Below are 16,303 nucleotides of genomic sequence, written 5' to 3'. Positions count from 1 at the left end.
AAGTGGGAAGATCATCTGAGGTCAGGAGTTTGAGACCAGCCTGGCCATCATGGTGAAACCCTGTCTCTACTAAAAATGCAAAAATTACCTGGACATGGTGGCACACGCCTGTAATCCCAGCTACTCTGGAGGCTGAGGCATGAGAATCAATTGAACCCAGAAGGCGGAGGTTGCAGTGAGCTGAGATGGCACCACTGCACTCCAGCCTGGGCGACAGAGCAAGACTCTATCTCAAAAAAAAAAAAAAATTGTTCACAGGCTTCACTCACCTCACTCTAATCCCAGGCAAGGCGAGGAAAACATCCTCTTTTACATCTGTGTGCCCTTCCCTGTGTTGAGCACAGTATCTGTTAGTCAACAGCAAACCATTCAGTAGTAGATGGAGATGATGGTCATGGCAATGATTTGACCACCAATGAATGATTTCAATATGAAGCTACCCTTACATCTTTTAAAATCAATACAGCTAAATGTCACCAAATCATTTTGAAATTGGAGCTAACTTTTTTATTAGAAAATTAATGGGGGTTAAAAAAGTATTTTTTTTTTAGGTCGAAAGAGTTTTTCTAGGCAACCCTGACACCAGAAATTTCTCCATTTCATCCAATGTTTAACCATGTATTTCTAGAGAATACCCCTATGGAAATTTATGGAGGTATTATGTTGAGTAACTTAAAGTGAAATACATATATAATCCATACGTATGATATATATATATATATATTTAAAGAGGCATCTAAGTCCTCTTACTGCAAATTATAGGCAGAGTTATAGGGAGTGCCATATCATGGCAGCAGGAAAGCAATGTGTGCCTGGGTAAGGGAGCCTTACCGTTCCAATGTTGTAGCATTTTGAGTTCTTTCAAGATAATGAAATTCTGCAGCAAGGAGAAAGTAAGACTGTGATTTTGCCACACACCACAAAATTTCTATGTTTCCCATTATAAAAAAAAACAAACTGGCATCCAAGATCTCCTAGATATGAATAATTTTTGCCTGTGTGAACAAGGATGAATTTTTTTTTTTCCTGTAATGAAACTCCCATGAGACTCAAGCTGCTTTGGAGTTGATCTTACCCAGAGAATGCTTTTCTCCTCTCCTCCCGCTCCTCGGCCTCCTCTTCCTCCTCCCCTTCCAGTCTGTAGAGAGCTTCCCAGAACCCCACTCAAAATCTCAGAAATGTCAGCAGCCTCTCTCAAACCACATGGCGAGGGTACAGAGCTAGATAGCAAGACAGCAAGATAAGAAGTGAGCGCCTCCCTGTCCCTCTGTGGACCTGTGGTTCCCTGGAGCAGTTTTTAAAGAAAGGCATAGATTGACGTGGTTACAACCCAGCTGACATGCCTCACAATAAGAAAAGCTACCTAGTGTATGAATTTTTGTTTTGGACTATTCTTCTTGGGTAAAGCATTTGCCTTTTATACTGAAATAAATCAAACAATAGCAAAAATTCTGCTTTAAAAATACTATTGATTATTTGTTATCACTACAGCCATAGCATTCTTTTTGAACTAATTCTGACTATGTGTCATCTGAATGCCAGCCAACACACCTTTACAAGCCAGGTACTCACCCTGCAAAACCAGTCTGAAAAGAGAAGGCTGGCCAACGGCTACTCACATGTAGCCTGGTGGCAACGAGGGCTCTGGAAAATGTGTAGCTGTGACTAGAAATCAAATATGAGTGAGGAGAAAAACCTCTCTCTTTGTCCGAGGGAGTGATCACATGTTGACAGCTGGAATTTACATGGGTCCTTATTCAATAAACTAGCGCCTTCCCTGCATTCCAACATCAGCAACACAATAGTGGCACAGAAGCAAACTGACACATTACACATGGTCCAGCTGTCCCGCCTGTCCACTCTCCACGGATGCCTCCTCCTCCTCCTTCTCCTCGGTCTGTCCCGTCTTCCTCCAACATGGGGTTTCTCTTCTGCAAGATCTAAACACACACTCATTGGATGATGCCTATATCATGGGTGCTTGATTTTGTGTGCCTTCCAATGCTTGCCTGCATGCAAGATATGAATTCTACATTAGAGATGAAAAACAAACAAGCAAGAACCCAGGATACGATAAAAACTCAAATGAATGTCTTCCACTTTGCTGTCAGCTGAAAAAAAAGCTGTATGTGATCAACGTTTCTCACATCAAAATCTTGTGGACATCACAAACCCTTACTTTGGGTGTGCGTGGTTTTCTTTATGAACTTGAACACAAAGGGAATGTGACCTGTGGATTAGTAAGTGGTATAATTAGTGCAAATTGTTTTTATTACCTCCTGTACAAAAAGTGGTCATCTGCAAAGAAATGTGAAGTTCCACAGTATCTGACAATATACGATGCTTTCTTTGAATATGTGTGTGTGTGTGTGTGTGTGTGTGTGTGTGTATAATATTATAATTTTGGCAACACCATGCACTTTTTGGTTAATAGCTCCTATTAAGAAGTCCCAAAATTTTCCCAGGAGGAATGTTGTATTAGGGACAATGTCTGTTTATAGTGGTAATGTATATTGTTTGGCAAAGCACAGCAGAGTACACAAAACATACATCAAATGACCCTGTGCCTCGTAAACCTGTCCGTTCAGTCTAGAAATTTTCCTGTTTAAAATGTACACTTTACAGATTATGACAAAACTCATCAGTAATTCCCACACTGCTCTATATCCTTAACATATGGAAAAGAGGGGGGAAAAAAGGCATTACGTATTATGGAGCAGCCATTAAACTTTAATCTCTACCACTAGGGGGCAGAATGCAGTCTTTTCTAAACTGACTGCTAGGCAATCAACCATCACATCATTGTAACATTGAAGACACTTCAAAAAGACTCAGATGTTTAACTATTGTGCTAGTGATCATACATTCATATTGGGCTGCAGGCCAAAAGAGAGAAGAAAAAAAATCCAGAGACTTGCAGCTGAAAAGCTATAAAGTGGTGAATTTTACCTTAGAGCAAAACCATCTTCAGTGACAAATTTCAAAGGCCATATGTATGTGATTTTCATGAAAAGCAGACGACCCTAAATTTCTTTGTTTAACTGGAAGCGATCTTCCTTACAGAACGAGCGGGTTCTTTTTTCTTAGTTCCCCTTGTTTATTGTGCTGTTACAAAATTCACTTTCCTTTTTAGCACTACAACCAGGATTCCAGAAATGCTATTTAATGCCAACGGGTATTTCATTAACACCGCCACCTCCAGCATCTTCAAGGATACCACCTCAGGCACAACATTACTGATGGAGAATGTTTAGAGTATTCTGATAAAATAGGGTTCTTTCTTTTTCCTTTTTAAATTAAATCCTCCAACCCAACCTTTATTCTATGGTAACAGCCCAATGTTCCCTATCAAATTTTCCCAAGACAGGACATTACAGTTTTTCCCCTGTAATTAAAGCCATAAATGTCTAAAAGTGATGAGTCGATAGGATTACAGACATTATTTCTCACAAAAAATTGAGTTTTGACTCACATGTCCTGTTTAGGGGATTTGCGACTTAATAGCCACATATTTCTATTTATTTTTTAGCCCTTGTAACCAGATAGTTGTAATATAGTTTAGACTATTGTAAAAGCTGAGAAACGCACCCAAACCTAATCAGTGGCAGGTTTCCTGGGTTCATAAATTTAAGGAATTAGTTTTGGGGTTATGGGCAGGGTTCACTTGTCAGCTAGACATTCTGAGAGTTTGCAAATTCAAATTCCAATACATTTGGCTTTTTTCAAAAAGGAGACGACTTTAGCTCAGTTCCTATTTTCATGAAATTGTGATCCCAGGAAAGCTGGAAAAGTACCCAGTGAGGTGCTGGGTTTGACATTGTCCCTGATCCCACCTGTGCTTTCTTTTAAAGCACAAGACAGTTTCCTAAATAGAGCTAGTGCCGAAAGGAGTCACAGATCCCTTTTGCATCAGGAGCGTTACTTGATACGTATCAATATTTCCTGTCAGCGCCAACAAAGCAAAATCTTGGGCCTTACGGTATCCCTTAGATGGCTAAATATTGTTTGCTTAAGTCAGCGCGTTCCAGACCCTTTACGTGGCCTGACAGTTGAATGGGAGAAGTCCCACGAACTTTCTTAAAGTGTGCAGTCATCCGTTTGGCGGCCGGCTCCGGGGTTCCACATGAAATCCTCTTTAGATAAATTCATACGTGCACCGGGTGATTAGCCTTACAGCTTGGTTGGCTCACTTATCTTTAAAAGCTAGACTCCCATGATCAGTGTGGGCCTGAGGTTGTCTTCTATTAACTACCTCTGCTGCGGTCTCCAAAGCTCAAAGGTGGTGATGGAAGATGCAACCTAAAAAAAAAAAAAAGAAGGAAGAAAAAGAAAAGCAATTCTTTTTTTCTGCTCAAAGATGACAGGCTGAAGTTGACAACCTAATCCTTCAGGCTTGTCTTACTTACTGAAAGGCTCAAGTAATGTCAAAGGAACCATCTGATAACAGTCTACATGCCAAACCTAACAGCTTTATTGCAACAAGAAACTTTCACATTAAATTTCCATGTGTTTTCTCTCCACACTACTTCTTAACTTTACAGCACACTCCCCACCTTTTTTTTTTTTCCCAAAGAAAGATAAGTCTTCCCTGCTGGAAAAAAAAAAAAAAAATAGAAACTGCTGTATAGGCCAGCTGGGATATAGTCAAATTAGTGATTATTATTACCTTAGGGACATTAGAAATCAAGTTTGTTATTGGCAGTTCCTGTTTCTGTAAGAGCTGTTAATAGCTAAAATTTAAAGGGTGTTTGTCGAGCAACAGAATGTTATTTTCTTAAGTGGGTAACTGCCATTTTTCTTTTTCACATTGCTCCTGCTGCTGCTGCTACCTGGCATGAAGTTGACCTAAAAGTTCAGCCTCCCTTATAACTAGAAATAAAGCCAGTTTTCACAGAAACATAAAGCACGCCTTTTTCTGGACTTACGGTTGTGACCTAGGAGAGCAGGTGGATGAGTTAGGAGTCTCAAGCTAAAAAATCTTTTAGAGAATGGTATCAACTTGTTAAGCACACTTGAAAAGATAATAAATACAGACATTGTAATATAAGTAAGGGTGGCTCTTTCTTTTCGTGTTCTGTGGGTGTTATATAAAGAATGTTTTCAGTAAAATACAGATCCTTCTGTGCTTACACTTTGTGACATTCTTGCTGGGACAGTTTTACATTTTGAAGCTAAACAATTCATTTAAGACTTTTAGCTCAAGTCCGTGGTTTTTTTGTTTTGTTTTGTTTTTGTTTCAGCTGACGATGGTCGTACTTCTCCATGTTCTGAGACCAGTTTAAACAAAAACAAAAACCAGACAACAACCAAGGGAAAGAATTCAGAGTAAATAAACAGTCTTTTTCTGTGAAGTAAAATATTTCCCTAAGGTAAGTTACTTTTCCAAGGGAATTACGGCATATCCCAATGTGGACTAACAGGCGTTTTCTTCTGGTCTGATTAACATTTAGGAAAAAATAGATTCCCGAAAATAGCCTATTGTATAATTATGTGTCTGATTGGAACAGCAAAATGTCTTTGTTAAACATCTTTTTAAAAACCAATTTTACCATTTCCTTCCAAACATTTGCTAATTTAATTGTGTTAACCCTTGCATCCACATTATTGGTCATGTGGCTGGATTGATTAAGAACAGACAGGGATCTAGATTTCCACCTAGAGAAACTCTTTTCAAGGGGTTAATCAGCTGGTAACCTGAGTTAGAAATATATTGGGGAAAATGGTACTTTTGGTACGATTTCTCACAGTGTATTCTTCAGCTAGTTTTGAAAATTATACCCACAAGTTACATCACATCTGTAATAAACTCTGCACTTCAAGCTGCAGAACCTTCCAAGATATTCTGTGGAGTTTGTTGTATTTTCCCCATTTCTATATTTAAAACAAGTTTCCTACCCATCCACCCCCTCCCTGAATTCAGGGAAACACAAATAACTCATAAGCTTTGCACTGAAATGAGTTTGTTTTGCTTTCATGCCTAGTATTGCTTTTGAAATTGTTCAGCAGTAAAGAAAAGAAAAAGCTGCTGGTATTAGCTTTAAACAACCGCCACAAACATATTGTCTTCCTATTTATTCTAGGTTTTCTTTCAGCCAAAATCAGGCTTGCAGAGTTATTCTAGAGCAGTTGGATGACATACAACATCACAACCACCAAAATATACACTATATCTTTATAACGGGTTTTATGTACTCACAGATACACACACACACTATGTATATATTAAACAAAAATATGAAATAGACTCATTACAAAAGTAACCATCCGGGTATGTGAAAACTAAGAATTGTGACTTCGATATTAAGATATGTCCATTTTGCAGATGGGGAAATTGAGATGAGAGCTCATCCACAAGACTACCCATCAATGAGCACCAATAGCAACAAAATCCACTAGAAGACCGGGAGCTTTTAAGTCGGGAAACTTACATCGGTATCATCATTCCAAGTAAGCGGCATCCAAGCTGTTTTATCAAAAGTGTGCATGGGAGGTAAGAGTTGGGAAAGAGATCTGCAAACTAAATCTGGGGGATGCCTCTTCTTGAGGAGCTGGGGGAAAAATAACCATGTTCAAGAATGTTCCTCTTTTAACAGAAACCCCTTTCTGAGGCACAGACCGTGCAGGCTCTGAAGAAATAGGATAGATTATTTCAGCTCTCTCAGCTTGGGAAGTGTGTTTGGAAGAGCGTCTTCCTAGCTGCAATAATAAACAGCTCCAGCTGCAAGAGCTTTGCTAAACAAGCCTGGGCAAAACCGTTGGATTCCTTTCCTTTGACCATCTTAGATTTCCCCTGCAAGAGGCAAGGCAGGGAGCCGGCCCTGGAAATGTCCTCCTAGCCCTGCCCTGTGCAGCTCTGCGCTTCCCCAGGAACACACGCCCTCCCCCAGCCCGCCTCCCCACTTTTGTTTTATTTACGAATATGTTGCCAGAATTCCAATGAGTTATCTATTCTGTGGCCCCGTCATTTTCCCACCAAGGCCTTGTCGCCGGCTGACTCAGGGTCCAGTCGCAACAGTGAGAAGAAAAGAAGAGAGCAAAAGAATTCTTTTCAACTTTTTTTTTTTTTTATGTTTCACTCATTTCTCTCTCTGTCTCCCCCAGGCCTCCTCCCCTCTCCTGCTCCCTCCTTCCGCCAACTCCCCAGCCTCCTAGGCTCTCCTTTACCCCCTTTATGTTACACGATCGCTCAAATTGAAGCTCAGGAGGGTCCTATAGGGAATGCATAGGAACCCTGGGAGAAAAAAGCCCCCAACAAGCTATACACCAGATGTATAACGTTATATGGTCAAACTGGCAAACACAAAAGCTGAAAAACAAAAGGCGTGAATTAGGGAGAGGCATTCAAAGGCGTGTTTTCAAAACAGCCCGGCCAAGAGCCTGGATCCCCCTCCTGAGACTAAATGCTTGAAAGAAAAGGTGCTAAAGAAAGAAAGGAAAAGAAAAAAAGCCCATTTTTTCTAATTAGCTGAGGCCTAACAGGCGCTGAATTTCGCAACTAGTTTTCATCAAGGAGGTTGTGGCTTGTGAAACTGAAAAAAGGTGCTTTTGAAACCTGTGATGTAGGCCCTTTCTTGGACCAAAGCTGGTCTCTCTCCTTGAGCTTTTTCCTCCCCCTCGCTTTTTGGGTTCTGCCTTGCTTCATATCTTGATCCCTTTTTTTGCACCCTCCCCCCAAAGTACAAATATTATTTGGGCTTAAAAAGAGAGCAGGAGGGAAAGCCACAATGGCCCTCCCCGCCCCTCTTTCTGTCTGGTAGGCAGGGGGTTTTCCTTGCCAGCAACAGTCCTGAGTCGCTATGAATCTCATTCCAAAGCTCCGCAGAGCACCAAAGGGGAGGGGAAAGGTGTCATTGCAGGCTGAGTGTGTGTGTGTGTGGGTGTGTGTGTGTGTGTTTTCTGTAAACGCTGGGATTAAAATTAAAAACCCTCCACTACTGTGATTTTAGATATTTGGAGGATGGTCTCTCGCTGAGCGTTTTTTCAAATGCAACTAGGCAATGTTTTCTAGGCAGCAAGGTATATTCCCAGAGCAAAAGGTTTTGCTCCTCCTGCGCTTTCAGAAAGGACACACACAAGCAACCTGAATTTTTTTTTTAATTCCGATTTAAAGTGTATAAAAGGATGTTGCAGCCAGAGAGTTACTAGTCTTCTGCTGCATGAACAAATTATGAACTTGCATTCTTCAATCACATTTCTAATAGGAAAACAAAGCAGAACTCGTGGGTGAGAGTTGGTGGGCCGCCTGCGTTTGGAAGGGAGGCAACTTTAATTGCCGTGCTGTCTGGCTCGGATCCCTGTGGTCCTGCGTGGTGTGTTTTAGTAACAAATACTTGTTCTAATGAATTGGCCTTATTAAGGGGCTCCTCATATTCTTTTATAAAGAGCAGAGCTATTCTGAACTTCTGAATGCAACAGTCTCTTGATATTCTCACACTGAAGGCTGTAGTGTGGGATTGCATTCCCTCTCCTGTATTTTCATAAGGCTCATATTTTTTAAAGGCAGAAGAGTGAGCAGTGGTAGAAAGATAAGAAAACTACAGAGCTTGCACATACCTGCCATCCACGGACCCAGGGCCATCAAAGAGGCTTGCAAAATCATTATGCCAAAAATGTATTTGCCTTCACAGCTGAACAATTCAGATTTTAGTTCTGTCACCTCCTGGCACATTTAAAAAAAAAAAAAAAACTCATGGCAATGGATAAAACAGATTCATTAGCTTTGATTAACCTTCTTTAACTAGAGTTAAAAACCTGCTGTAGGCAGCTCAGCTACCAATGCAGCCTTTAAGATACTTTATCATGTTTAAGACCCAATTACTGTTGCACTGAATAAGAATAAAACATCACAATAAAATGTGGTAGAAACCGCAACTGTAACGCACACAGCAAATAATTATTAATTTCCAACAGCAACTTCCCCATTTCTATGGTTTTTCTGATGGCTGCACTTAGTTCAAGTTGAATACCTTGGAATTTGATGCTGATATGAGAAACTAGTTCCCCAGCTGTATTGACTGATGGCTTTTTTTTTTTTTTTCTGTCTTATAGCTTTGGTTTGGAGACTCAGAAGACTCTTTTAAAAATTTCCAAGTAAAATAAAAAAGAGAAACTAAAGTGAAAACAGGGTCTGCAGAACTAGGTTTATATAAGAGAGAGGGAGGGAGAGAGAAAGAGTGAGAGAGAGGATTAAAATGGTTGAAACTTTAGAACTTCATAACAATTTCTTATTAATAATTAGAAATATTTCTAGTTAGAAGTTGTAAATATTAAAGAAACACAGCCCAGTGAAGTCAGCATTGAGTTAATTCAAAGAATTATCCGTATGATATGCAAACTTCTTAAAAGAGCTACAGTGAGATCTATTCAGTGTGTCTTGTAAGAAAAGAGAGCTTGAGAAGCACTCCAGCACACAATGAGTTAATTTTGGACAGGATTTGACTGAACAGGGAAAAATGAACAGTGAGATACTGCAGCTTTCAGGCAAAACAGAGTAACAACAATTAAAAAGAGAGAGAGGGGATAAAGGGAGAAAACAATCTCCAGTCAGTTAACTAACAAGAGCAGCCGAGTGTTTGAAACAGATAAAACAGAGGCCACCAGGAACGCTGCTGCTGCTGCTGCTGCCGCTGCGGCTTGCTTTATGCCTGGGTGTGGAAAGCGCTGCAACATTTGTGAGCCAACTGTTTGTGGGTTTCTTCTCATCTGCTTTAAAATATTTGGTTTTGCCGTATTTCCATAATAACCACAACCACACTCTCCTCTCCAAAAACCCCCACAACAACAGATGTGTGTTCTAAAAGGAAATAGAGACACTGATATAATCAGACACTAGTTAGAGTGCTTTCATACTAAATTCTCCAGCAAATTCACAACAACAAAAAAACTCTCAACCACTGATGAAATTAATCTAAGATCCTTGATTATTTGAAGTTCTAAAAGTTTTCATTTTGCATTTTGTTTTTGAATGTATAGTGCTTTATTTATCAAACTGCAGCGTAATTTTCCCTTCAGTTTGAGGCTGTGATTGTGAAACAAACAAATTGAAACTTAAGGGCCTGTTCTCTCCAAATTTAGTTCCATTATCACTTTAAGAATGCACACTACTCAATGATACAAAAGGGATGTATGTAGCTGGTTATTTAGTTGCTAACTCAGCAATATGTTGGTTAACACAGCACTCCCCAAACTCCCTTTTCAAGGTTGCTTTCTCATTGGAAGTCTCCGTTTGTGTGTATTTGTGTACCTATGTGCGTGTGTGTGTGAATATCGGATATTACATGACAGCAAGATATCTTCTAAATATTTCAGATTTACAATTTTAAAGAGAGAAAACAAGAATAAAGTTTTGCAGAAACTTAAAAAAAAATTAAAATCAGTGCACACTTTAAAATAAGCTAGAATGGGGATAGTAGTGATATTTCAAATATCATATCAATTACACGCTTCTCTCATAGCTATGATTTTCTTGTGTGTATTGATATGCCCTCACTTAAAGTATATTATGTGCTCTACATAATATTAGATATTCTAGAGCATAAAAGAGCATCAAATGCATTTGGTTGTTCTCTACAGTAAGTAATTTTGGCCTTTACAGAAAGTCATTTGGCTACAGTGAAGTAGCCTTTAACCGTGTTTGACTTGGAAAAGTTTATTTAATCTTTATCCTCTGCACATACTCTTAAAACATGTCCATATAACAAAACTGTAGTTGAGGGCGGAAAGTAGAATTGTGAATTAAAAAAAAAATACTTATGGTAATGATCCTTTTGAGTTCCTGCCTCTATATAGGAGCTGGAACCACTTAACCCCAACCTACAGGTCCAGCCCTGACGTGACTGGAACTCATCTTGACCTTAGGTAAGGGGAATTCAGGGAGCTGTAGACCAGGAGTTCATCAGCCAAGCGTGAAGTCCCCTTGGCCCCTGGACAAACTCTTTTCTCATTTCTCGAGGCTGGGCTCAAGGTTGATTTCATAGGACAAGTCCATTTTTAATGTGTTTCGTCCTGCCCATGTGCCCAAGTACAACTCATTGCCTTGTTTTCCTGTATAGTACCCCTGTTCTGAGCACCCTACAACAGGTTCTCTTAGCGTCCTGCCAGCTCTCCCATTTCTGGGGCTCAAGACTGGAGATTCATGTGATCTACTGTGTTTTACCAGATGCCCTCCATCTTGGATCTCTACCCATGTCTGTTGCTAGACAGCCGTGGAGCCCTATTTTGCATTGTTGCTTAGTTATCCACCAGCCAGCTACTCTTGGACTTCCTAAGAAGTCCAGACGTTTTAAAGATCAGCCCCTGGTGGTTGGTCAAAACTCCAGGTTCTGGCCAGTTCTGCTCTAGCTGGTCTCTCATAACCTTTTGAACTGGGCAGAGATGCTAGCACAAGGGGTGAAGAAAGATGAAAAAAAAGCAACAAAACTATAGTCAAGATTGTTGGAATCTTCAATAGGCTTCCTTCCACATACCCCTTGCCTTCATTACCTTATGTTAACATTCTTAAGTTCTTGAGTTTCTTTGGAACTATCCAGTCTCTAGTTGTTATGCCAGTCATTATGCCTACCAGAGCTTTGGGAATTTTGTCTCCAGCTTTCCAGTCTACTCCCAGTGACAGCCTGGCAGAAAAAATTTATAATCTCAAACCCAACAAGGAACATCAATGAACTTTATATAAATTCAGTAGTCATTTGCAACAGTCAGTGACAGAGGCAAGCTGGCTAATTTCAAAAGGAAGTATCCCCCTAGTCTGATATGTGGGCATTCGGAGGAGTGGGGAGGGCCTTGTCCCGAAGCTCCTCTGTGTACTCTAAAGAAATAGAGCGCACAGCATGTGCTCTAGAATCAGACCATGCCAGCTTCCTCCTGATATGCTGCCTCTGCATTCCTAATGTGGAAACGAACATGAAGCTTCATAGCAAGTTATTATCTTAGAAGGCCCACCTGGACGATATCAGTTTTCAGTGCCAGATCCTCTTAATAATTGACCTTTGACACATATCCAGGTGTCGTCTTAGATCATAAACAGCTAAGTAGCTATAGGAACAGTGACCTGAATAGCAGCCCTTTGCAAATTTCCATCTTAAAACTTTTAAGTAAATCGTTCTTAAGCCTGACTGCAATTGGAATCACTTGGAAAGCTTAAAAATAAAATGCCCAAGTTTCACCCACCAACCTGTTGAGTTCAATTAGTCTGATGTGAGGGTACACATGACATCTTGATTAGGAGAGGTTCAGGGATCGTTAATATTCCACCAGAATAGAAGACACTTCTTTACATCTTCAGACAGCTAAGTACCAACACAACCATTACTCTGCTGAGCGATGGGAAACCCAAAAGGAGTATATACTTTCATCTTCAGCCAAGCTCAGTTTCTGATGCCTGTAAGATCAGCGCTTTCTTCTCTGGTCAGCTGACAGAACAGCCTCACCTACTCTAAGTCACACCCTTCTCTGAGGACCTAAGCTGTATAATTAAGGCACAAGTACAAGTCTTTGGGCTTTCAAGGCAAAGTTCCCTTAAGTCCCAACTCACCCTTGCTAACTACCTCTCTGATTTATGGAAACCAGGCTCTTCCTTTGCTGATCACCAGAAGCCTGACTTAATCAGAACCACTGAAACCCATCCTGGCTCCTCTCTTTTTACTGTCTGCTTCTATTCTTTGATGAGCTGCTGAAACATACTGCTGTGAAAACTGCTAGTAATTGGGCACAGTTAGATTGAGGAAACCCTTCAGGTAGCCTCAAGGTCAAACAACTGCTTCTTATGCTAAGATCCCCCCAATGACAACATCCTTTAGAGGAGAGACCAACTTTTCCTTCTTCTCTGCTACCAGTTTCAACTCCAGTCTGTTGGAAGCTTGACTTCCAGGTCCTGGAAAGCCAGAAGCCAGTAAAAGATTTATTACACATCAGTTCAGAGAAATAGAAGTGAAATCTTCTAAGAACTAGAAAAATTTTCGCCGATTAGCTCTTCATCCTTCCTCCGCCCATTTTTTTCTTTGATGATGTTACAAATGCCCTGCACAGTAGTTCAAGCAGCCTTATATCACTGGCTTGCAACCTGTTTGTAGAATACTGGAGAGTTCTTATAAATTCCCGGGCCCTGACAATATCTAATACTTGCATGGCACATTATGGTTTAGATAACACTTTACATGCATTATCTCATTTAATCTTCATGGGGAAAGTGGCTGACTCGTATATATATATATAAATAAAGAGAGCCGAACTTAACTACACAACATTGTTGACAGCACAAAATAAAGTGGCACTAAGTGAGGCACCACTCAGGAACTCCATAGATTTCTTTTGTAATCCTCTCCTGACTGTGTCCATTGCTTTTGTAATACCATTCAGTACAAGATAGTTACCACATGATTTCCCTCCCTATCTCTTGGTACAAATAGTGCACAAAGTAGGAAGATTAGCCGAGTGATTCTTAAAATCTCTTCTAGTTATCTCTCTTCTTTGTTAGTCTTCTTTACACATTATCTAAGCATAACTTTGGAAGTTCTTGAATTATTTTTTCCCTAGGAAACTGCGTGTCTTCAAGTACATCATTGGTTGAAAAAGGCACAAACCAAAAACTTAATTTGATATTAAACTTAAGTACAGTGTAGCATTATAGATCCTTCCCTTCTGTTTCAAGCTCTCATGTGGTTTTCTCAGCAGCTGTATGAGCACTGATTTAGTCTGGGATGTAAACAGTGCACCTTTAAGGTAACCTGTGCACTTCTATTATTTGTTTTCTGGAAGCCTATGAGAAGGTTAATGTAGTTCATTAAGGTTTGCATAACTTCTTATGCTTGATGACTCATTCACAAAAATGAAAAGCAGGACTTAGGATTTGTTAACCAGAATTACGTAAACTATATATCTAGCATATCTGGGTTAAAATCCCAACTGTAACATTTTACTAGCTCTACATTCTTGTGGAAGTCTTTGAGTTATAGTTACCTCTTTTGTAGAACTGAAAGAATACTACCCATCCCATAAAGCTTTGTGAAGCCATAGTACCTGGTACATAACTCTCAATAATTGGTAGTTGTTTTTATAACAGTACTGGTAGTAGTTATTATTCTAACTACAAATTATAAGTTTTACTTAATGATACAAAATAAAAGTCACTACCAATAAATAACTCCTGCGCCTTCTACTTCCCACCCCAAAATAATTGAACCAAACAAACTCTGCTCTATTCTCTGGACAACCCATGGATCAAATAATGAAGCACAACATTTAAAAGCTTAAAATATGGCTGGGTGCAGTGGCGCACGCCTGTAATCCCAGCACTGTGGGAGGCTGAGGCGAGCAGATTACCTGAGGTCAGGAGTTCGAGATCAGCCTGGGCAACATGGTGAAACCCTGTCTCTCCTAAAAATACAAAAATTAGCTGAGCACGGTGGCATACATCCATAATCCCACCTACTTGGGAGGCTGAGGCAGGAGGATCGCTTGAACCTGGGAGGTGGAAGTTGCAGTGAGCCGAGATTGCACCACTGCACTCCAGCCTGGGTGACAGAGCGAGACTCCGTCTCAAAAAACAAACAGAACCACATAAAAGCTTAAAATGTTTTGGGAAAGTGCCTACTCTGAATGTATGAACAGATTCCAATATATATAAGAAGGTGGATACCAATTCATGGTATCTCTCAGGGATCTCATCAGAGACAGAGACATCTTCACCACTGCCACGAAGTTTCAAGTACAGAACTCTTCCTCGTTGTAATCAAACTATTTCTATGAACAATTCACTCATCATTGTGGGAAAGTCTATTTTTCATCTTAACACACAAACAGACAATAACAAAATTTGCGATTTGGGTAATCTGGATCTAATGTTCATGCTCAAAATGGAGGCAATTCATAATACTGGTCTGAAGCATTTAGTCATTCATTGAGCAGATATGTTACGAGCAACAGGCATGGGCTGTCTTTTTCTAGGCACTGTGAGCACAGCAGTCAACGAAGTCAAAAACCTCTGCTCTTAAGGGACATGAATTGCCAAATGGAAACACTAAGTTTTTCTATTTATGACCTAAAGCTGGTCAAATATCTCCAGAAGTAAGGTAGCTGAGTGAAGTGGTTCATGATCTTTCCATGGGAGCCAAATCCTCGGTGCTGTAACTCTTTTAGATAAATGATAGTAAAAATGAATCAAAAGTTAATTAGCTTGCACCTCAATAATCCAGTCTCCATCACTGATGGTCATCGTGGAATCTGCGTACAGAGACAGCTGTATACAGATGACAGAGACAGCTCTAACACGTGACACATGTAGGCACACAGAGGCGGAAGGACATAAAGTTCCTGGTTGATTTCCCTTTGGTGTTTGTGGGGAAATATCAAGGTCATAAAAAGTCAGTTTCTAATAATCCCTCCAGTCCTCCATTCCATTCCCTAATTTGTATGCAATGGCATTTAACATTTTGACTTTGCTTAAAATAAAATTTTGTTTGTTTTAAAATAAGTCTAGCTTTGATACCGTCAACCAAAGTCCAACACAAAACATTTAAAGAATCAAGAATAGGTATTTGAAGGTGTGGTGCGTTTCTCAGACTCTGGAAATGACTTGAATGAGATTCAAGAAGGCAATGTACTCTTTCTTGTCCTGATATAAACCAACAAATAAACAGCTTCCAAAAGCCCAGCTCTACAGACATAAAACATCTGGATGCTTTAAAAAGAAATCCACATTCTTGGCAGTGTGTTCAAACTCAGAATCCAGATCTTCTGAAGTTCAGACATCACCATTGCGACAAAATGCTACCCTGTCACGATGTGTCTCCGTAATATCATGCCAACATTATCTGTTCTGCAGAGCATCTCCTTAAAAAGTTGACGACCTGAGGGGAAATGTAGTTTTATTCCATAAGGTCCCGGAATTTGATCCTATTTGTTCATTATGCATCGAAGGTACTCTATGTAATATGGAACTCATGATGAAAATGCTTGAAAAGGTCATTGACTTAGTTCAAATAAACAAATGCCTTCTTTATAACATTCTGGCATGATAGAGAATTAGAGCAGTGAAAAGACTGCAGAGTATAAAGAAAAAAATCCGAGGCCAGTTCAGTTTAGGTTTAGGGTATGACTATTCTTAGTATACTGAAAGAAGGCTGGAAAGAAGGGAATGGTGTGTCAAATGAAAGAAAGCTGGCCACGTAGTCTAGGTTTAAAATAGACAGCGATTAATTATGTAAAATGAGAGCCCATTTTATGTCACTTGTATATATTTCAGGTCTGATTGGTAGAAACCATTGCCATCCTGAGAACATGGCCCTACTTTTCTCAATGCAAACTTTCT

General features: G+C 39.9%; 1 protein-coding gene across 1 annotated transcript in view; it reads left to right on the top strand.

Moving 5' to 3' along the window:
- LOC115835582 overlaps positions 1–15,463 on the top strand; it is a 59,595-nt gene extending 44,132 nt beyond the window's left edge. The window contains exons 3-5 of the mRNA XM_030815134.1: positions 5,241–5,369; positions 6,323–6,490; positions 14,653–15,463. Of these exons, the coding sequence (XP_030670994.1) occupies positions 5,241–5,329 (89 nt within the window). The 3' untranslated portion in view covers positions 5,330–5,369; positions 6,323–6,490; positions 14,653–15,463. The remainder of the gene's footprint in view (positions 1–5,240; positions 5,370–6,322; positions 6,491–14,652) is intronic.
- Positions 15,464–16,303: the final 840 nt, after the last annotated feature.

Source organism: Nomascus leucogenys, chromosome 6, assembly GCF_006542625.1.
Source record: "Nomascus leucogenys isolate Asia chromosome 6, Asia_NLE_v1, whole genome shotgun sequence".
Lineage (NCBI taxonomy): Eukaryota > Metazoa > Chordata > Mammalia > Primates > Hylobatidae > Nomascus > Nomascus leucogenys.
The sequence above is the reverse complement of the archived record's forward strand: the minus strand, read 5'-3'. Positions and strand labels throughout refer to the sequence as shown.